At 42.3% G+C, this 23,461-nt stretch overlaps 1 protein-coding gene across 2 annotated transcripts in view; it reads right to left on the minus strand.

The window, feature by feature from the left end:
- LOC8052150 (follistatin-related protein 5) overlaps positions 1-23,461 on the minus strand; it is a 380,338-nt gene that overhangs the window by 25,325 nt on the left and 331,552 nt on the right. For both annotated transcript variants that reach the window (XM_042292459.1, XM_042292458.1), the window contains exons 4-5: positions 10,258-10,470; positions 2,209-2,451 (exon numbers count right to left, since the gene is read on the minus strand). In XM_042292459.1, the coding sequence (XP_042148393.1) occupies positions 2,209-2,451; positions 10,258-10,470 (456 nt within the window). The remainder of the gene's footprint in view (positions 1-2,208; positions 2,452-10,257; positions 10,471-23,461) is intronic.

Raw genomic sequence — 23,461 nt, forward strand, 5'->3', positions numbered from 1 at the left:
ATATAATGAAGAAAATGCCTCGCTATCTAGGCAGCATTAACACAGCTTGCAAGCCCAAGATCAGTATTCCTCCACAGTACGCAACTGCGCTTTGGCGAAGAGGCCCACCGACGAGCATAAAACAACCTGACTTTGCAGTTGCGCAACACTCTTATTTAAGAAATAAAATAGCAACGCAACAATCGTTTTTGATCAATAAAAAAAGTACATTCAAAGAGGAGAAGGGGAACATTTTATGAGTGACTGCAAGCGTTTTTCGACAATAAAAATGCTTTATAAATAAAAAAAAATAAGCCACTCAACGCAGCGCAATTATACTTTTCACAGAGGTGTCTATAAATGGGACATAGTTGTTACCTACAAATTTTGTAATGATGGTTTCTGAAACAACCTGGGCATGAAAGGAGTGTTTTATTTTTATATCCTGCTACACTCACAGATGGTGTCATACATCGCCATATATCCTTTCGGGTATTAATCTGAAGAAAACCTTTAAGTTTGTGATCCATATCGTGAATCGTTGTTAACCAAGTGGTGTATTGTAGGTAAAAACAGTGAAATTAAGAATTAGTAAAACGTCCGGCACTTAAACCTTAGATCCGTACAACGGAGATGTCGCTGCTGACAGCCTGACAACAACGTTTTTTTTTTGTTTTTTTTGTGTGGGTTGTCTGTGATGGCTTAACATGTTGTGGCTCTTGCTGTTTTCTTATTCCTGAATCAGTAATGTATTTGTTTGGCGTTATGCGAATTAGAAAGCGTGCCGAAAAGCCTTTGCCTCCCTCAAAATCTTTGTGTGTTATCAACAGCACCTGCTCAAGTGTGTTGTGCTCAAGGGCAGGAACGTTGAGCTTCAATTCTTTTTTTAAGCGAACGCGGCGTCATTTTCTTGACACGGCATTGAGTTTTGTGGCCTTGCTTCCCGAGCACTTCAGCAAGGCTTTCCGTGTCTCACGTCTCTCAAGCTATTTCACGAGGACACTTAGTGGAGCCATCTGTCAGACACACCGTCGTCCAGAACTTTTATTTATAAATTATTCCATGTGCATACCAGCACAATTAGACATTTGGAGTGTCGTTCTTTCAAGCGGTGTAGCTATTAAATGACGAAACTCGTCTTTAAGATATTATTATAAAAATTACCCAATTATAATGGTGTCTCCTTGTATGTACTCCCCTCCCTTGTCCCTACACCGCTCCGTGCAAATGTTCCATAGCTGAAAGCAGTGCTGTAGGTAATCAAGTGATAAGCCCTTTATAAGCTCCATCGTTTTGTCCTTCACAGCATCAACAGAATCAAACCTCGTTCCTTTTAACCCAAACTTGATTTCAGAGAATAGGAAAAAAATCAGACGGGGTCATGTCAGTTGAGAACGGCGGGTGCCCCAACACGGTGATGCAACGCCGTGCAGGGAATGACATGACTGGAGAGGCTTGGTGTGCTGTCGCGCGGTCTTGATGAAGGATCCGTGAATTGTTGCTTCACCTTTCAGGCAATGTCGTTCCTGGCTCAGCACTGCATCACCGTGTTGGAGCATCCGCCGTTTACACTTGACCTGACCCCATCTGCTTTTTTTCCTATTCCCCAAGATCAAGTATGGGTTGAAAGGAACAATATTTGGCTTTATTGATGCTGTGAAGGCAAAAACGACGGAGCTCATAAAGGGCTTCTCACTTGATGACCTAAAGCACTGATTTCAGCAATTGAACATTTGCATGGAGCGGTGTAAGGATAGGGGAGGTGTGTACATACAAGGATACAACATTACAATTGTGTAATTTTTATTAATTGCGAGAGAAGAAAATATAAGCTTATAAAAAATTCATTTGCAAAGAGGTAAAATTAGGTTTAACCGCTGAAGAAAACCGATACCTGTGTACCCGCACCTTACTCTTAATTATAAAAAAAAAGAATACACAAGAATTAAAGAGTCGCTTTCTAAAAAAGGCTTAAGCGGAACCACGAATACAAGAAACTAACACTCCGTTTCACTTTACGAAGTACCGCAACGGACGCCCCGAGCCACTGAAGACAATCTATACCTCGGAAAGTGTCACGTGACCCTTTAGCTGGGCAGAGACACGTGGAAAAGTCACGTGACAAGCTCCGAGTAATGGATTGGCTCCGGGAGCCCACGGCGCCCTTCGCGGTACGTCATAAGGTGAAACGGAAAATAGGGGTCATTTACCAAATAACACCATTCTCACCTGTCTTCTTGCTGTCTGTCATTTTGGCGTTGTTGTAGAGCAGCAAGTTCTCTTTCATGAAGTCGTACTCCTGCTGAGTGCAGTCCTGCTGTGTCGAATCTTCCGATTCCGTGGTGGTCATCACTTTGGTCTCCAGGGAAGGGTGGTTCGTCCAAGAGGTGGGAACGTCTGTCCGCTCCAACCGCTGCTCCGACGCCGGCGATGTGGAGTTTTGCTTCTCTGTCGTGCTCTCGTGTTCGGGATCTGGCAGAGATGACAAGCATACAGATTCTCATATGCTTAAGTAAATGATGTCAAATACTCCTAATGTAAAACACTAAAGGTCTCCCAGCAATGACAACTCCCTGTTACAGAGCTCAACATTAGTGACATATTGTGCCATGCGGCTAGTTCGATTGTCTGAGCAAGCCGTTGCCCGGAGCAACAAAAGATTTGTCCGAAACCTCGGACGTTAAAAAGCCTTTTAAAATACCGGTGACTACCTCAACATCAATACTGTTTTATTGTCTCAGGTGTCTTAAGACAGCGCAATATAACCTAAAAATATTGCATCACGAAAAAAAAATTTAAAAATTGGAGCGCAAACACGCTTGTTTGAAATCTGTGTTCGCCATCCCTCTACAAGCTCACCTCACTTTGTTTTTGCGATGACGCATAAGGCAAAAACTTTAGTCGGAAATATAGAGGATTCCGAAGCTGCATTTCTGTAACACTTGTAACACATTCATTAAATACACGTTTTTATAAAAATTACCAATGGACAACTCCACTGATTTTGAAATATAAAAACAAATCAGAACCCGGAAGTGTTAGTGACGAGGCGTTGGTCACTTCATGGCCTTTCACTTCACGCAACCTCGTTAATTTTAGGGTGCATTCAAATTTCGCGGTGCTGTGGCCTCCAGCAGCACCTACGCGACGTCGCCTTTCGCGTTGCTTATCGAAATTTGCTACACGTCGTACACTGCTCTACCTCTTCGCATTTTAGACCAACAAAACAGAACACTGCTCAAAAACGTTGACTCGAACTAAAAAGCGACGAGTCGTCTACACAGATAGGATGAACACATGGCACGCCAGCAAAGCAAGAACTAGGAACAAAATGCAAGGAGCGGATGATTTTGACAGCTACGTCATTCATTAGCGCGGAAAATTCAAACAGGGCTTTTTTATTTTTTTTTCTTTCTTGCAAATACGCGGTTTCGGAGCTTCACCTTATTAGGATGATGTCTAGGGATCGTTTGCAGTCATTTGCCTTAAATTACAAAGCTAGTTAGGTGCGAGTCGCCTCATAAAGTGTTCGGAAGCGGCTGAATGACGTCACTTTCTTCTGCCAAAAACATAGGTGCGCGGAAAAACAGGAGCACGGGTGTTTATGAGAACAGATTTTCAACCAAACGCCGAACTCTTAAAAGAAGTGGTGTGGAAAAGGGAAAAAAGGTATTAATTGGGGCTAATTGGTACATACTAAAAAATTGAAACAAATAGCGTGAAGGCAATCGGGAGCTCAGCAACAAATTGCTAATGAGTTCCAATCCCGCATCAACTAAAACGGCAAAGGTAATTATGGCCTCTCAAGCAGCGTTCAATACGCCATTACAACATTTACGGCCTCGTTAAAGGTCCTACAATGACCAAATCCTCAGGGAAGAACACAGCCCTGCAATGCAACTCCTGGTGAGCTTCTCAGTTTGAAGATTATTTTATGCAAAGTGTCACAAAAAAAAAAACCAAAAAAACATTGCACGCTAAAATGGTTCGCAAAATTAAAAAAAAAAAATAATATATATATATATATATATATATATTTCAAAAAATTTAAAAAAAAAAAAATATATATATATATATTTTTTTTTTTTTAATTTTGCGAACCATTTTAGCGTGCAATGTCTTTTTTTTTTGTGACACTTATATATATATATATATACACTTGGCCGATCTTGTAGCAACATTTCTCAAAAATGTCTTTAACTGGTCACATTGTTGTGCTAAAATCTCAAATCAGAACTCCGAGAACAAAAAAAAAAAAAAAGTGATTCTTTCAACGACGCAGCGGCAGCTGTCGGGGAGACACTGAACGACGGCTATGTTTCTTTGCCTTATCCAGAGATGGCGCTGCAGATTGCTGGACGCAAAACCACTGGGCGACGAGCGAAAAAGCGCGCTTTATCCGAGTTTTTGATTCCGGGGGATATCTGCCAAAATAAAGTTGTTTGGGTTTTCAGTGAAGTTTCACAAAGCAGAAAGTGTCACGCCATAAATATTAATAAATAAAACCACCCAATGCTGCTCCCGAAATGACGTACCTTCGTCTGCGACGGTTCTTGTTTCGTGCATCGTCTGCTTTCGCAGTTTGACGTTTGAATGAGACACGAGAGGCTGCCAGGAGTGTTCCCGAAAAAGCAGCGATTTGGTGGTTCTGAAAAGAGCCGCTCAAATCTGAACCATGGTCTTCGTAGTTACGGCCGAATGCCTTATTAACACTGGTCACTGGAAGCTGATTAGAGTGTGAATGAGGCATTTGACCACAACTACAAAGACCGTAGTTCAGATTTGAGCGGCCCTTTTCAGAACCACCAAATCGCTGCTTTTGCGGGCGCACTCCTGGCTGCCTCTCGTGTCTTATTCAAACGTCTAACTGCGAAAGCAGACGATGCACGAAACAAGAACCGTCGCAGACGAAGGTACGTCATTTCTGGAGCAGCCTTGGGCGGTTTTATTTATTAATATTTATGGCGTGACACTTTCTGCACTGTGAAACTTTTACGAAAACCCAAACAACTTCATTTTTATTAATATCCCGGGGAACCAAAGACTCGGATAAAAGCGCGCTTTTTCGCTCGGCGTCTAGTGGCTTTACGTTCAGTAACCTGCAGCGCCATCTCTGGATAAGGCAAAGAAACTTGGCCGTCGTTCGCCGTCGTTCAGTGCCTCCCCGACAGCTGCCGCTCCGCCGCTGAAAAAATTACTTTTTATTTTCTTATTTTCTTTGTATTCGGAGTTCCGACTTTAAATTTTAGCACAAAAATGTCACTAGTTAAAGGGATTGTCGAAAAAAATTAGTACAAAATCCGCAAGGTTCTTTTTTCTTTTTTTTTGCAAGCCACTTTAATGTGTAACTTTTTTTTTTTTTGACACCTTGTACCTGTTGGCAAAACAGAAGGTGACCAGGAACGCTTTCCTGTCACGTAGCCTAAAGAGGAGTCAGACAGAGAAATACCTCCGGCTCATGTCGACGTGCTTTTAATAAACTTAGTTCTACAACAATATAGCGCGCACGTCGTCTGAATGCGTTGGGAGCTACGTGCCCGCCAGACCAATCGGCCGCCTCCCTTTCATCTCGTGACCCGGCTCTTTGCGCGCCGGTGTGCGCGAGGGGAGGGAACACGTGGCGAAGGGGACACGTACGACTGGTCCAACGAGGACGTAGCTTCTACCGAAGTGTCAGCTTAGGGATGAACGGAGTATAGCGGATGACTTCTGTGTTCGACGGCCACCCGAGAGAAACGTGGAAACCTGCCAGTGATACCGCCCGTTTAAGCTATTCTTCATCAAAGTACGTGCCACACCGACAAAAAAAAAAAAAAAAAGGAAGGGATTTGAGGGTGTTTTGTTAACCCCAAGTTGAATCAAATCGATAATTGCAACTCGAGGAGACTGGTACAGTGGACAGCCCAAATTAATTGTATAGATGCTTCTAAGGACTAAATCCAAACTTTCTTTAAGAATTGCGCCTGGTGTCGCAGGGGAGATTTAGCGAGTGCCTTAAAGGCGGGCGCTCAAAATTTTCTTCAGCGTGGCAGAAGATTCCCCCTCTTTTCTTTTTTTCCTCCTCCCCTTTCCTCCTCCATTTTCCTCCTCGCTTTTTCCGGCCTTCTCGCACGAGTGCTAATGGGCTTACCGGGCCCCCGACAAAATCTCTGTAACCCTTCAAGGTTCTCTGCTTCAATCCCAAACATCAGGGATTAGTTAGGCAGGCTGGATATGAGCTCGGAAGGGTTCGGGCTGGCTCGCTTTTCTTCTTTCTTTTTTTACTTGTTTTCTGCAGCTCTAAAACGCACTCAGATAGTCAACACCAACGACCAAACAACGAGTTCTTTTACATTCAGATACTTCCGCATGCGGCCACATACGCTACAACAGCGCATATTTATCTCGAGTGGACGGAACTTGAACTTCATAGCAGAAGGAAAAAAGAGGGGTATTTTTATCTGAACTTTGAGCTCTACACAGAGAGTTGAAAATTGGTCGTTCTAAAAACGGCACACTGAAGAGTAATTGTATCTCTATTGTGTTTTTTTTTTGTACAAAGTAATAATTACGAGTAATTACAAGTCAAATATATTGCAGTCAGAGGGACGCAGTCTGATCATTTCTGGGGCATAATATATAGGTTCGTACTACAGGTGTTTTCTAGAGTAACGGCCGCCTCGTTGAAGCTACTAATAAGAGTAAAAACAAACTTCCATAAAAAGTGAAACGGTTTATGGTATATTTCATGTATCTTCAATTTTTGAAAAAAAAAAAATTCTTCGTTGTCAAACGTGCATTTAGTTTCTGTCAACAAATGTAACTGAAAACTCGACAGCCGACAAATGTCTTGCGTATCAACAAAGAGAACGGGAACAGGGAGATTGAACCTCAAAATCACAATTTTCTTCGCGTAAATATAGTGCAACTAGCAATAGTAGCATATTATGCCATTTATTAAAAGACAGCAGGTATTACGAAGTTTTTATTCTCTTCTATTCCCATTTGTCCGGTGATCAAGAAATGGAATGCCCAGATAGCCTCTGCAGCCCTTGCATCATAATTGTTCGGGGCTCTGTCGTGGTGGGCGAAGGCCAGCGATCATCTAAAAAAAAAAAAAAAAAAACAATTCGTGCAAATACAATTTTATGTGGAATTCAATGTCAAAACAGTACTTCCGTGGGAAATAATGCATCCGTCGTTCTTCGTCTTCCTGAAGCTATGAACTACCGATCTCGGCTACAGGACTTTTGGCTCCACAAAATATCACGCTCAGTAGAAAATTCGCCTTTTTTACCAAAAATACTGGAAATTATTTATTTTTCATACAGGTCGGGTGGTGATGCGTGTTTGAGTGTAGGACCGTTGACTGGGCACTGGTTTGCGCCAAGAGTGCATGCAGTGCTCCCTTCCGAGCTGCCTACGACGAGTGTTGAAATTTGAATATAGTAGAGATAAAATACACTGGCACACTTAGAATTATTTTAAACTTGCGCGTTCTTCAGGCATTAAGATTTTGATTGTACCTTTTATTCATTGTCGTCTTCGATGAGGGAACAACTTGCCGAGGAGGCCGCGCTGTCCGCTTACGCGGCTTGACAGATAAGGTCGCAAATGCTTTTCACGAATCTTTAAAGACCAAGCATAAAATTTAAAGACGCTTACAAATCTTTGTAACGCGAAATTAGAGCGCAGACACTTTACGCCAATAAAACCAACTCTATGTTTTGGGCAGACGTCTTGCGAGAGTTGCAGTATTTTTAATTATGCCTAATAAATTAAATGTTTAGGACTAAGTACCAAACTTTTTTAAATGTATTAAGAATCTAAATATCAATGAGAAAGTTCTAGAGCTTCTTGAGAAACACCAGAATTAGCTGTTCGCAAAGTGATACGGCTCGCGTGGCTTCCTTCTGACTAGTAATGAGGCTTATGAAACATTTCAAAATACCCCGTGATAAAGCGCCCGCCCCATCATAAACTCAATTTCGAATGTCCCGGGATTTGTTTTTATAGGCCGGAAAAAAAGTAAAACAAGAGATGCATACAAGACGCGTGCCCCACGCTTTATTTATGTCAGTATTTTATATACAATGTTGTTGTTTTTTTGTTTATCATTTTTCACCCACTAGATATTAGAAAAAACGTGCAAATTAACGTTTTGTGGATCTGAGCTATACGGCCAGGCGAGGATTAGATTCAAGAAAGAACGCAACTAAAACCAACCGATTGCCTAAAATTCGCTAATTAACCATTTAATCGGAAAAGAAAACGGCATCGTGTTGTTGGCCATATCCGCAAGCCACCAAACCGTCCATTCTTAAAAAGATGTAACGCGCGCACACTATTATACGGCGTCCTGATACGGCGTCCTCCTAATTTGGGCGCGAAAATATAGTTCTGATTTTGTGGGGCCTCCATCTCCGCGTTGCACAGCCCAACGCCATGAAGCCAAAGCTACAAATCATGCGCATCGCTGTGACAACGCCACTGTAGAAGGGGAGAGGAGTGCGGCGGCCGAAAACATTGCGGTAACACGATTCGCGTCTAAATTAGGCTTTTTAGGACGCCGTGAACCACTTCACGTGCACTACATCTCTTTAAAAATGAAAGATTTGGTGTTTTTGATGACTAGAGATAAGACACAAACCGCAATTGCGTAACACTGACGTCTTTTTTAAGAACAAATGTCTAGTCGTTAAGAAACAAAATCGGCCTGTATGAGCACGATTGTAAGGCAGTTCTTTACGTCCGGCGACATCATTACGGCATGGAAGGAGACGTTGACCACAGATCATACGCTGTGTATGATCTGTGGTCACTTTTTTTTTTCATACGAGAATGAGCAAACATTTGATACCAAATAAAATAGATTTAGCATTCACCAAATTCGGCTTGTTTACTTGATTCAAATCGATATTTGATTTGATTACACTTATTTTGTACCCGCACACGCGTACTTTATTCCGTAATGAGTTACAAATGATAATTACATTGTTGTTGTTTTTTTGTCGTGTGAGGTCATCACAATTTATTATTAACAATCGGAGCTATGCGGTTACGCAGAGGAGGCGCATTTGAAGATATTCAAAATTGTTCTGAGTACACAAACAACTTCAAACGTCTTGCTGTTTGGGTCCTTTCCTACACGCAGGACCAATAATAAAGCCAAAACCTTATAGAGGACACTATCTCTATCAACTGAACGCGCAAACACGATGTGAAGCGCGTCTGCGTACGTTGGAGAAGAGATACCGGCGAGGAAACCATGGCGTCGAATGTCCATGCATCAAAATATCCGTGCACCAAAATATCCGCGCACCGAAATCTCCCACACCGAAAAGTCTTTGCAGCAAAAAGTCTGTACACTGAAATGTCTGTGCACCAAAAAGTCCGCACCGAAATGCCCTACAGCAGAACGCTCTACACCGAAAAGTGCTAGACCCACTACGGATGGGATCCCCCGTCACCTCTGCCGGTTTACGAACCATAATGATTCAGAACCACTGGTCTATGGAGCGCCATCCCTGATATACAGAAAACGCCGCTCGTACTTCCCGGTGTCGCCATGAATCCGCCTAAACAACGAAAGATGCCAAATGAGATATTTATATTAAAATTGATACTTCAATGACTACTTCTTTGAGCAGAACAAGGTATTTGTGTTCTCACACCAGCAAGAATCGTCGTCCAAACCAATGCTAAAAAAGAGCCAATGCAACTCGTTGGGAAGAGCAAGTTCCAAGCTCGCTCAAAACAGCTACTCGGTTGGTTCAGCTCCTTGTCGCAGGTGTGTCGGCTGGCTTCTGGTTAATCTTTTCAAATCCTTGAAGCTTTCATTTCCTCCACCCCAAACTTGTCAAAAAGAAGAAGAAAAAAAAAAACAAAAAAAAAACAGGCAGCCGGTAAAAAAAAAAAAAATTAAAAAATCGGAAAATGGCGAGGTGGAAACGAGAGGCGATTTCCCCCTTTCACAGTGGCGAGAAGGAAAGTGAGGGTCGGGTTCCTTCTCTCTGCTTGCGGGCCGGCCTTTAAGCCGCGGAACCAGCTAATAGATCATACAAAAGACAGTCTGCAGATGGGAGGCGTCCTCGCATGACGGACGTGCCACATCTGTGGTACGAAAACTGTCTGTTGTTCTAAGCAGACATACGTACGAGAGAAACGTGACTCGAACGATGTTAGAGGTGAGACCGCAGATAATTCTGTCGTCATCAGCTGCAGCGCGCACCTTGTCTTTTGTTACGGTAAGTGAGGAGTGTGAGCGCGGTTTTATGCAAGCTCTTGGCCGACACTTACGGACGCAGTTTCCCTTGTGGTCGATGGTGATCGCCTTGGCCGACAGGCAGGCGGCCCTGTGTAGCTCGCAGTGGTTGATGTAGTAGTTCCCGTCCGAGCCGCAGACGGGCTTTTTCCGCTTTTTGCACGACTTTTGGCAGACGCAGGTAGCCTCGCCGGCGTCGTTCACGTCACACTGCCGCCCACGTCCGCACACCATCGTCTCGCAGAGATCTGCACGCCAAAAATAGAAGCGAGAGGATTGGTTATTAAGCGAGAAAACGACAACTTATAGTGCACAGAGACCTGATGTCATGAAGAAAAAAGCAGCATGCATGACAGGTTGCGGAGATGGTAGACTCATATCGGGCAGAAAAAGATCATGAAAATTTGTCTTAAAGGGGTATGCAACGATTCATTCTAGCGTTGAAAGAATTGGCAATTTGTATTTTTTATATTGTGTATTCAAGCACAACTGACCAAAAACGCGTCACATTGCCCGAAAAACTGCTATTCCGGTGCGTAATTGCAAAAGAAGAAAACAAGATATTTGCCATTCTGCAGCCGCTTGTGGTGGTTAACGGAACTGATCTGTGACGTAGACTGGGGGATATGTGGAAGTGAACAAAACCTGTCCCCCTCCGCTGCTACACTCGCCATCACCTCCGTGGCGAAACGTCGTTAGTGTCGATCGTTCGCCGCGACCTTTGACGACGCTAATCTTTTAAAAGTCCATAATCGCGGAGGTAGCGGCTGGGGTCTCTGAAGAGAGAGCCCAAGGAAAACCACGTGATCCCCCAGAGTATGTCACTCGAAAGACGACGTGGAGAGTTGAGAGGCACTATGACCTTTGATTTGTTTCAATTGTTTTACAGAAAAACTAGCGCTCGCAAGCAAATACGGTTTTCTGTTCTTCGTTCCATAGGGGGCACAGAATAATTTTCGCAGTTAATTGGCCAAAGTCTGAAAATCGTTGCACCGCCCCTTTAGCACACGTTAGGACTAAAAATGTTTGAACGAAGACAGCGTCAAAACCACATGCTTCTTCGTCAATTCGTCACCAAACATAAGGCCGATGTGGTCGGGCTCGGGAATACAAAAAATGTTATTATTATTATTATTATTATTATTATTATTATTATTATTATTATTATTATTATTATAAAGTACTTAGTAATGTAAAGTACTTAGGAATCTTGTTTGACTGCGGTTTAACTTGGAACGCTCAACTCACGTCCCTCTGTAAAAAATTAAGGAGTACTTGTTGTCTGCTATATAATACAAAATCACTTATGCCTCTCTCAGTTCGCAGACTAGTCACCCATGCTCTTGCATATAGTGTGTTACAATATGGCGTTACGGTGTTTGGAAACTGTTCCGGCTTCTGGCATGAGAAAATTGACTGCATTTTAAAAAAATATTTTGAAAAGTGTTTCTTATGGCATGCAACTTCCCGATGGTACTGATCTCTTTCAATATTTACAATTTCCCTGCCTCCGAACACTTTTTATTCAAACTGTTATCTTACGATACTTTTGGACAGATCAATTCAAAAGAAAAAACGTTGTTCTTCGTTCTCTTCGTTTTCAAGAGACTTTCGAGATACCTTTCGCCCGAACAAGATATGGACGATGTACACGCGAATTTTACGTGCCTGAACTCTTTAATAATCTGCCTTCTGAAATTTTACAAGCGAATTCACTGCGTCAACTAAAGAGAATGCTGAGACTTCACCTACTGGGATGAGATGTCGCCTAGCGTGTGCATATTTTGTTAGTATCAGTGTGTATGTGCCTAATAACTGATTCAGTTTTTGAACATCCTAAAGTTTTTCAATCTGTTTTACTGATGTCTGTGTGACGAACTTTACACTGCTTTTTCGTGGACATATCAGTTGTTTTTTTTTTTTGTTGTAATTTTTTGGGCGGCATCACACAAGCCATTTGTTGGCTTTGACTGCCCCCGCACTCTTGTATGCTTTCATGAATGTGTCCTGAATACAAGTTTATTATTATTATTATTATTATTATTATTATTATTATTTAGTTTTACACCTCTACTTATTAATATTATACTTCAATTTTTTTTCTTTTATTCTCACGAAACAAATCGTGTATCAATATCTGAGCCATGTATAGTGTGTAGTGCATTATCTTTCTGTTTTTCTTTTTTTTTTGTTTAATGTATTTTTACCCACCAGTGTACCAGCACCAAGGCCCATCCTGGGCACTGTACAAAAAAAAAAGATTGATTGATTGACTGACTGATTAATTGATATATATATATATATATATATATATTGAGAGATAGATAGATAGATAGATTAATATCTAATATCTCTCAAATATACGTATGACCACCGCGACGTGGGCGATAATTAGGGTGTGTACTTTCCGGTGTTTATTTGTGAGAAAAATCGGCGGATGTTTTTCGGTGTTTATTTATTTTCAAAACACCGGTGTATTTCGGTGGAACGTCTCACGACGAGGCTAAAATCGGTGATTATCGGTGAAAAAAAAGCGATTGATCACAGACAAAGATTTCCAATGTTATTCACATAGTTCATACACTTCTTCTCTAGGAAGCAACCATTTCTCACACTAGGTTATTATAGTAGATGCAAGCATACTTTCATGCTTGCATCTACACGCAAGGAACGTGCTGCCGTCATGGCAGCACGTTCCTTGCGGTTCGCAACCCGCATTTGTGAAAACGCACGCTCCTGTACGACACGGACGTTGGCAGTGTCTTCCAAAAACCACAGCAACCTCTAAATACATGGCTTGCACCGACATCACTTGGCCAGACACAATGAGGAAAAGGCACGTGAGAGCCTACCCTCCACTGCGTTAATTTGTCCACAAAAGGGGGCCATGGGAGACACTATGGGGGAAAGGCGTATGAGAGCTTAGCTTCCACTACGTTCACTAGACGCTTTTGCCCCCCAGAAAGGAGGGCGGACTGACGCCACCTGCAAGCCACATATATAATAAACACTGGAAGAATGCAAGATCCACAAGATAACACGTTTGACGAACCTCTACGGGGAAAGGGTTTCGCTAGGTCGGAAACTAGCAACGACCGGTGTTTTTCGGTTTTAACCAGGGCGAAAATATCCAACCACCGGTGTTTTTCGGTTAAAACCGGAAAATGCACACCCTAGCGATAATCCTCATCTGCGTCTCCAGCAGAGCGGAACCTGCGCGTCAACATACAAGCCTCAGCAGCACAGCTCTCCATTACGGGCTTTTTAGTTAGGCGTTGATCAGGACCCGGATTAGAGACTGGCCGAAATGCATGTCCGCCACGCTACGTTTCCTCCTGTAATGAACAGCCAGCGGCTATATCCCGAATGACACTCGAATGCGCCCGCTGCTGGCATCCGCGCGGAAGAACAACATCCCCCAATTTCTCGTCCCCCACCCCCTCCCCATCACCCGCTCCCTCTCCCAATCCGCTTCTCACCCCGGAGGCGTCGAGAGCCCGCTGTTTTGAACGGTTTGCAATTGGCGATCGATAGAACAGGTGAAAGCGGGAGAACATCCGGGGGGTGGCTTTATCCGGAGCGAACTCGCACCAACGAAATTAATTTTTCGATCATTTTTGTTTGTTTATCGAATACAAGCGGTCATATCGTGCCCGACAAAGCAATGCTGGCTTGTGCTACCACAGAGTCGGCAGTCCCCTTCCTGCTAGGGTTTTTTTTTTTCTTTGTCTTTAAAATATTACATTTTGTGTCAAAAACAAACGAACGAAAAGGATCCAATGGTCAGAGTCCACGCATGACTCAGAACTTGTGAAAAACATGCTTTACAGAAAATAAATGAATCCTATAGGTGTAGACTATGTGTCGACGCCTCTTAAGGTTAGCTTAGAGTCGGCTAATTAGGCTTAACGTTACGCTAATGTCCATAAATAACTCGTCCGCAGACGACGCAAAAAGCAGAATAACGCCCATACAACTCGGAACAAAAGTATATCGAGATCAGGTCTTGTGAGGTTAAAAACAATTTATTTACTTAATCACTTATTTATTTATATCGTTATGCTTATTTATTTATACAGCCTGTTTCACGAAACTCCGGTAAATTAGATTTTGCGAAAACTACGCATCACACACAGAAAAAGAAAATATTTATCTTTTTTTTTTTTCTGCCCACGTGCTTATGTGGAAAAATTAATATAGTCCGGAATAATTAAGTCAATTATAATTTTCGAGCACTTAACTTATTTAATAATTGCATTTAAGAACATTTTTTATTTATAAACTTTCTGGGCACCATAGAAGACTACTAAATTCATTCACATTACAACGATATAAAACACAAAAAAATTTTAAAGTGTTCCAAAAAGAAAAAAAAAAAAGCAAGCTCAATTTAAATGCGCTTTTAGAGCTTTCAATTTTCTTTTTTATCCCAACATATTTACGTGTTAGAAATCTCGCTCCCAGTTGTAAAAATGCGGAATATGCGTGGGCGCCACCAGGAATCGCACGTAGAAGAGGCTAGATAAGAAAGCCTTCGAACAGCTACATGAGGTTTGCCCGTTTGACGTCGGTGCCATTGTGAAGACGCACTTCTGTGCGATGCGTGGCGGCGCACTCACGTTGCGCGTTTTCGAAACACCGTAAAATGCTTAGCGTTCCTTATATCATTGCAATGTGGGCGGATTTAGTAGTTCTCAATGATTCGCACTCAGTTTCTAAGTCAAACCATGTCTTCAAAAATCAATAATTAAAAACTTAATTATTGAGAAGTAATTGATAACCAAATTATACTAAACGCGCATATTTTTTAATGGCACCTTGGTAAAGCCCCATTACGACATCAAATCTCTCTTTTTTTTCTTTCTTTTTTTTTTTTGCTGCGCGCAGTTTTTGCAAAATCGAATATTTCCGGAGAATTGTGGAACACTTAGTATACTCAACGTGATTACTACATACCATATATTGTTTATCTTCATTTTTATTTAATTAATTTACTCTCAAGGCTAAGAGTAGAAAAAGCAATCGTTAAGTAATTAAATAAAAAAACGCAAATCAAATCAAGATTTAAAAAAAAATGAAATGCACTATTTTATCGTGCAAATAAAAAAAAAAAATATTCGAAAAGTAATATCAACTCTAAAAAAAAATGAAAGTCGTAACTATTGCCAGATGCAATGCCCAGTTCGGGCCCGCATATATGTTCGGGTAGGCTTCGTTAGTTCGAGTTAATCGTAGCCGCCGGTCACACGATACCCTGTCCCCCGCCCGTACAAGTAAATCGGTCGCCAAAGAAAGCCGGTGATTGCACTCGGACCTCGACAGCGATCGACCTCGCAATAAGCCCCGTAATTGACAATCGATGAGCGCGAGAGCGGAGGACTAGACTGATGTCCTCGGTGTCTCGTCGTCCCAGGTACTCCCAAGCAGCGAGAGCTCAGCTAGAGCACGAGCTCCATTCGCCGCTAGACGAGCACGACTGCGGGCTCTTGATGAGACAGGGCCGTTGGTGGCGGTGCGCGCGCACTGTCCTATCGGTTCTCCGATGACGAGGCTTCCTCGCTAATTCGTTAGCCCCGTACAAGCAAGCGAGAATCGAGGACGGAACGACGACTATCTCTTTCGGGGATTGTTTGCGTTGCCGGGGGCGGCGGCAGAGCGCGGACGACGACTCTGTGTTTAATTATCCGATGTCGGCGAGGAGTTGGACGCTGGCGGATATTTGGCGGCCGGCGGTGTCGCCCGATATTTCATCGACCTACTCCCCGATGGCCGCAGCGACCGGAGGCGATAAGTTTGGTCGTTAGATCTCCCCCTCTCTCTCTTTCTCTGTCCTCTGCCTCCCCCAACCACCGCTTCCCTCATTCTCGAGAGGACCTATTCATTCTGGATGGGTCTTTTCCGCTTCTATTTGTTCTGTTTCGTGCATGTTTTCATTTCTGTTTACGCGGAGAAGGATGCGATCAGGGGAGGGTATTAGGAGTTAGAGAAGCGCGTTTATTGAATAAAACGGGCTGAAGCGATGATAAATAATAAAAACCGAGTGCGGTTAATCTCAATTTAAATCGAAGGCATATTTCATCTACAACGACCGGAAAACTAGATCGAGGAACGAGATGGTGACGTATGTAAATATAGTAGTGCCAATAACGAAAAAAAGATTTGTGAAAGAAGATTAAGTGTCTGTGTTACATTCAGCCTTATGTTCATTGCCCTTAATGTCACCTCGTTAGAGGATGAACGAGGTTTCAATCAATCAATCAGCTTTATTTCCTCATAACCGGCAGATTTGTGACAGGGGGATTGGGGAAATAAAGTTGCAGCTTGACGGGCTAAAACACAAAGGCAATTACTTCTTATCAGTATACAGATGATGATGATAATGATAATAATAATAATTGTCCTTTCTTCCTTCTGTCTGACACTACGAACCGCTATTCCTGTCAATGAATTTGTATGCTTTCATAATTAGATGTATTTGGATATAGGATTGAATTAATCTTTAGCTCACTGATCCAGGTACGGATTTATAAATGTACCTTTCATGAGTGCGAAGGCTGAATTCTTCAAGTGGTCAGGTATTGTTTTTAAGTCATGTTTGTAAATTCTATGCTGTTCAAAAAAGCATCGTATATACAAAATATACAGGAATATCAGACACGTATTTCAGCGGTACTCAGAATAATTAAGCTAATAATCAAATATTTTAAATCTCGCAAGATGTTCGAGAAACGCACATAAAACGATGACATGTGTGTCTCTTATGTACAAACTAAAAGCGAGGAGACAGAAACAAAAAGCTAGTCTTATCACCAGCAAAACGATACTATTCAAGCTGTTGAACATCAAGCGAATTTTCGGAGGAATCAGCTATAAGAGAAAGAAATATGCTATAGCGTCCAATATTCAACGTTACAGGCCTTTCTTTAGACAATTTGATTTTTCATATCGTATATCTTTTTTATTCAAGAACAAAGCAGCATACACCATTCCGCATTACAAAAAATGTTTGGAATCGCATATGGAAGAAAACCAAGCATATAGCAAAGTTTGCGCAACAGGTATGCTTCAGGTGAAAGTTGGGTTGGATTCGGTATCCCATCGGATGGAGACGAGCCCTCGGGAGCGATTTTGTTTTTATGCACGCAAAATTACTTGCGCACGCGTGTTTTTTTTTTTAACTTCATTACTTATTTATCGTTTTATGCGCTTTCTAACACCGGTATATAAGTATTGTTGCATAAGTTTGAAAGTCATCTCTATACAAAAACTTGGCAAAAAGAGCTAACTTAAAAAGATGACTCTCACGTTCTACAGTCGTTGCCACGGGTGATGTCGAGATACCTCTGTTTTATGATCGCGGTAAAAATTGATGACGGGTGCCGGCACTCGCCCCCCTCCCCTCTCCTCCTCACCCTCCTCCTCCTCCTCCTCCTCCTCCTCCTCCTCCTCCTCCTCCCCTCCCCCGTTCTACCTTTTAGTGTAAATTTTGAAGAGGAAGACGTGGCAACGAAGTGCCGTTCAAGACTATTGAGTCAATCAACGTGAGCTGCAAGGAGGTTACGAACGCGGTGATTGTTTGCAAGCGTCTCGACCCTCCGCCCATTTTTCTCCACGCGACGGCGCGATGGATGCGCACTTGCGACCAATCTGCGCAAGAGGGGTTCGCCATTACATTGCAAACGCTCTCCGTGGTTTGAATTGCTCCTTCTGTTAAACTTAGGCTCGTTAATATTGTGCTATCCTCGGTTCACCGTTATAAAGGGGCTGGAATATTCCAAGCCGACATTTGGCGAGCTAAAATATTAATAAGGGGTGTACTTTGGTAATCGATTTTACATGGCGAAATTCTGAAACGTCCCTCTGTTCGTGGTAAAATCGAAAACATCCCATTTGAACATTTGAACGCAGGATGCCGACCGAGACGGACAAGCCGAGCGATGGTTTGGTGCTTCCATCGAGAGATGGAACCACAGGTCAGTGAAAGCAGGCGACGAGCGCGAACGATATGTTTGCGGCAAGTTTGCACAATCGCATTTGCCTTTATATGTTTTCTGGCTCCGGGGTTAACCTCGCCATGTAAATTTCGATGTAGTGAAAGTTAAATTGCACGAAGATTACCTTCTGATGGTCTAATGGCGCATCTACACTTGCGGATTCGTGTGAAGATCTGCGTATGCGGAAAAGTAGATTTTGGAACCGGGTGGCCAAATCGACTTGTCGCTGGCGGAAGAATGGATATGGGTCCTGGACTGATCCAGATTATCTACCAGCGACGAGCCGATTTCGCCACCCGGTTCCAAAATCTATTTTCCGTCTGTGCAGATCCGCCCGCAAATCCACCATAGTAAACGCGCCATAAGTGATAGACAGTCGCAGTCGCCGCATTTCCGGACTGCAACATAAAGCGCTACCACTCGATAGCAGCACCGGACCTGATTGTGGGCCCGACGCCGGCGTTTTTGTTTTTCTTTCAGCGTTTGTCGTTTCAATATCCAATGATGCTCTTTTCAGTTTTTCTTTCTCGCCGCAACAGACCTGCATTTTCAAATTTTGTAAGATTAAACCTATTTTGTAAAATAACCTCTAATTTAAATTCACTACTGCTGTTTGCAGGCACATATGGAAAGCGTGCGACAAGACGGTGGCGCCATGGTGATGCGGCTCCTAACTGAAGAATTTCGGATAGGCATCGTGCCTAGCAGCCGACCGTAGAGTCTGTAATCGGTGCCAGCTTACCTCAGCACAGCGCTGTACAAAACGTTCGGGGTCCAAAGTCCACGTTAACTTGTTTTACACACGACTTGGAAATCGACAGCATAAATCGCCTCCATTCGCTGACGAAAACAGCCACGATAATCTCATTCCAAATATGTCTGCTTGATTCGACAGCGACCGAAGAGCAATCTGATAAAATGTTGAGCGAAAAATACGTATGTAGTTTATATGAATCACTGGCACTGGTTAATGTCGCCGCGTTGTAATCCATGGACCGTCAAACACACATGCGCGTCGTGTTGGCGTAATACAGCAGTAATCAAAAACTATGGCGGTGTGTTGCCAGAGCTGTCGCTTACAACTGCGCAGGTCGAACGACGCTAGAACACATACCGAGCAACGCCGGACGCGGCTATGTCTTCAAATGCGAAGGCGCGAAAGATTTACTTTTGAGAGAGATTGACAAACACGGACGCGGGAAGGCACACACGTTGCCAAGACGCCGTGGTCGCTTTAGAGGTGGATGGAGTGGGCAGCGACGTAATGCGGAAACAATCGGTGGTGACGCCGCCAACCAACTGCCAAGGCGGGGCGACGCGGCAGCCTTAGGTGTAGCACGCTGCCAATTAACTGTCTTACCGGTTTATTTTTCCAGGAGGCGTTTCTCAAAATATGGGCCAAATTGCACTCGCAAAAAGTACGCATCGCAAGGAAAGGTTGATGCCCTATCGGTTTCTGCCAGATGGACTAGTAAAACAATAATTAATAACGTTCGGTATAATTAGGTTTCTAATTATTTTTGCGTAGTTTAGTTGTCTTAATTAGTGAACTCGGAGGTATGGTTTTAGTCAGAACCTTTTCGGCTTACCTTAGAAAAAAAAACACTCACATTGGACGCGTTTTTAGGTTTTGGTTTTTCGCCAGAGCACCTTTTTGCGCCAGCGCTCCGGGGCCGCTAGCCCTGCCCAAAGCAAGAACTACTTCATTGTAAAAAAAAAAAAAAAGGAAGTGTGGTGTGAGGTGGTGAAATAAAACTCTGTGCTGTTCATATGACAATGCAAGAATAATCTTTGATTTTCGAATTCATCTCAGTCGTGCAAAGAATGTGTGGCGGCGCACGCTTTGGCCTAGGGGGAACAGGACCACTTCCGCGGAGATGCGTTTTGATAGGAAACTGAAATATTAAAATTAGCTGAAATGCAGTATTTTTTGTGTTTTTTTTTTGTACGCCGTAAAATGCTCCGCATGCCATATATTTTTGTAAAGTGCGCTGATTTAGTCATCTTCGATGATGCCCAGGAGGTTGCTAATTGAAACGATATGTTTCGACTTACTAATTAAAAAGTTAGTCATTCCAACGTATTTAAAAATCTGATTATATAAAACGTTATTATAGTTTTTAAAATTGCCTTTGCCAGAAGACGATAGATTATCAATTTTTTTGTGTGTGTGATGCCTGGTTTTTGAAGGAGTGGTTTGCCCCGCGTTTCAAAAAGCGCACTGTATATTTATGTAAGTAAAATATTCGTAATGGACTTAGCAGAGTTATGTGAAATATAAAAAAATCATCTCAATAAATTGCGTTTCTTTCTTTCTCTCCTCCTCCTCCTCCCCCGCCTCCTAAAAAATGAAGAAAGAATGCGATATCAGAAAACATCGCATGTCATTCCTTAGGCAAAGCCAACCCCCCTCTCCCCTTAGTCAAAGGATTTAGTTTTTCAGCTATTGAGCGCCACCTTTTGACCTAATTCTTTTATGTAGGGTGTCTGAACAAAGTTAATGCTAAAGCCAGAAAAGATGCCAAAGGGGTACATTTCAAGGGAAACGGATTAATATTTTGTTTCTTCGTAAATCGTTTTTTTTTAGTTGTGCCGCTACCAAAAGGGAACATGGGTTATCTCTTCAGCAATATCCAAATATATTACGCCTAGTTTAGTATGTATTTTCATTGCTTTCGAGCAGCGGGAACAAATAAGCGCAAATAAAACGGTATTCCCGATACAAAACTGAAGATATAAAGCCTTCGGTGAACGACATTTATTAAGGGGCGCTTTCATATCAGAAGCACTTCCGGCGAAACATTTTATCTTCTTTCGGACGGGATCATATATAATCGTACATTTTCTTTTATTTTTTTATTTGTTTGAAATAGTAGAGAATGAGCAGCACCTAAATTCCAAAGCGCTTTCCGGGGTTATGCTTCCCCTCGACATACGTTATATAAAGGCAGAGCACGCTTTACAGGGACGCTTATATTTTCGCATTTTTGCGGGCCTTGCTAAACTACCGTAATTGCTTCAGAATTAGATCAAGAACTTAGGCATATTTTGAAGAAAGCCGACAACGATTTACGTATTCACAGAAACGAATAATCATGGTTGTGACAAATGCGAAGGAAGGCGAAACTGTTTCGTTTTCTCGGCTTCCTGGATAATGTTTCCAAACTCGAGCTATCGACAGCGGTGCATCTTTTTGCCTTTTTTCATTCTGGCTGCCACCTTTACATTCAATAAATTTATGATTTTGAAGACTATTGAGTCCTGCTTCTCTTGCTGCCGTCTGTTTTGCCATTGAAGGGGCTGAATGCTTGTAAAGCTGTTCATTTCAGGTTTTTTTTTTTTTCGGCTTCCCTTCATCATTTTCATGAGAATTATTATTATTATTTATTATTACTATTATTATTAATGTTTTCATGTTTTTTTTATTCGTTGGCATTTTTGTTTGGTGGTTGTGGTTCTGTTTTAGTGTGTCAGTATTAGTGAAATTATTATTATTATTATTATTACTGCTTGGCTTTTCAAGCTTGGCTTGACTGTAGATCTAAACATAGACGCAATGAAACAGGATAGCCCCGAGGTAAATGAGTATCTTAACATAGTGACTAACGAGGGCGTGGAATGCGTCATTAATTCTCCTAAAAGTGAAGAGATCATAGTAAATAAATTGGTATCTTCAACAATTTATCACGTATGCGTAAAAGCTCTAAATGCAATGTTGATGTCGTTGGAAATCACTCAGGAACTGGCAGATCATTATATTGTAAGATTATAAGATTCCAGTCTCGAACGGTTGCCGACGACATGTCCGATAGTTTCAAGAAGCGAGTAATACAAATTGCCGATCATAAAATACTCCACCGCCTAATTTCGTCCTATGACTGGGGTTCATTCCGTGAGTCAATATTTAAGTTTGATGTTTATGCCAACTTCCCAGAGCTTATCAAGCCTTTACCAATTTATCAAAACGAACCGTGACTATTAAGCAACGACAATCCAATCACTCCTGGTTGAACGAACAAGTCATCGCCGTAATCAAACAAAAAGATTACCGTTGGGCCCGTAGTCGTCGAGCACCGTCTAACGACAAATCACGTTCTGAATTTCAATTTGCGAGGAACAGAGATAACGCTTTGCTTCGTTCGGTCAAACGGCAATATTTTAAAGGAAACTTTGCAAAGGCGGGTGGTAGCGCCGCGGAGATCTGGTCGCTTGTTAACAATTTGCGAGGTTCCAACTCTAAGACATCAATAGATGACGTGATAAAACGTAATTTCCGCTACAAATTCATGAATGTTACAGAACGTTTCAATTATATTTTTTTGCAAGTCTCACTGCTCTTCCACAGGCCATGGCAGATCCAGCAACAGTTATAGAAAATAACGAAACGTCTGCTTTCCTTTTTCCAGTGAACGAGGATTACTTGCGCTGCGCTCCGCGCTCTTTAGCATTAAACCCGCCAGGTCACCTGGTATAAATAGTATGACTGTCGGGTGCCTTCAGCGAAGATTGAAACATGTCAAAGATGTGATTATTTTCATGATGAATAGGTTTATCAAGTTGGGTGTCAATCCTGATCAGTCAAAGACGGCGGTTGTAAGGCCAATCTTTAAGGGTTGCGATTCTAAAAAGATAGAAAATTACCATCGAATCTCCATTTTTCCAGTGCTTTGACACGTAATTTGAGAAACACATATTTTAAATTGCGATTAATTTCATCGATAAATGTTCGCTGTTGTCTAACAGACAGCACGGGTTTGTTTTGGGAAGTGGCACGCAGTTACTTCTAGATGACGTGACCGGCAAGGCATACTCGGCTTTCGATGAAAACATGTCCTCATGCGCGGATTTCTTAGACGTAAGCAAAGTATTCAATGCAGTCAACCGTGAGGTTTTTTAAAGAAAGCTATTTAAGTCCGGTTTATGACGTCCGTTTCATTCACTGTTAGAAATTTGTCAGACAAAAGGGCATAGGCAGTTTCTGTAAATGAAGTCAACAGTTTTGTGCAGATTCTTAAAGTCAGTGTTCCTCAGGGTTCGGTGTTGTCACCCTTGCTTTTTAATATTTACGTGAATGACTTGGAATCTGTCGCTGTTGGATGTAGAGTCTTCCAATACGCGGACGACAATCTACGTGTTTCACGGCATGTTAATTTCTGCACGGCTGTGCATACTTTACAGTCTTCAAAACCAAACTTATCTACTTTAAAAAAAAAACTTAAAACTTGGTTGTTGTTTTTTTAATGTC

Source organism: Ixodes scapularis, unplaced genomic scaffold, assembly GCF_016920785.2.
Source record: "Ixodes scapularis isolate PalLabHiFi unplaced genomic scaffold, ASM1692078v2 PGA_scaffold3__209_contigs__length_174095766, whole genome shotgun sequence".
In the NCBI taxonomy this organism is placed as follows: Eukaryota; Metazoa; Arthropoda; class Arachnida; order Ixodida; family Ixodidae; genus Ixodes; species Ixodes scapularis.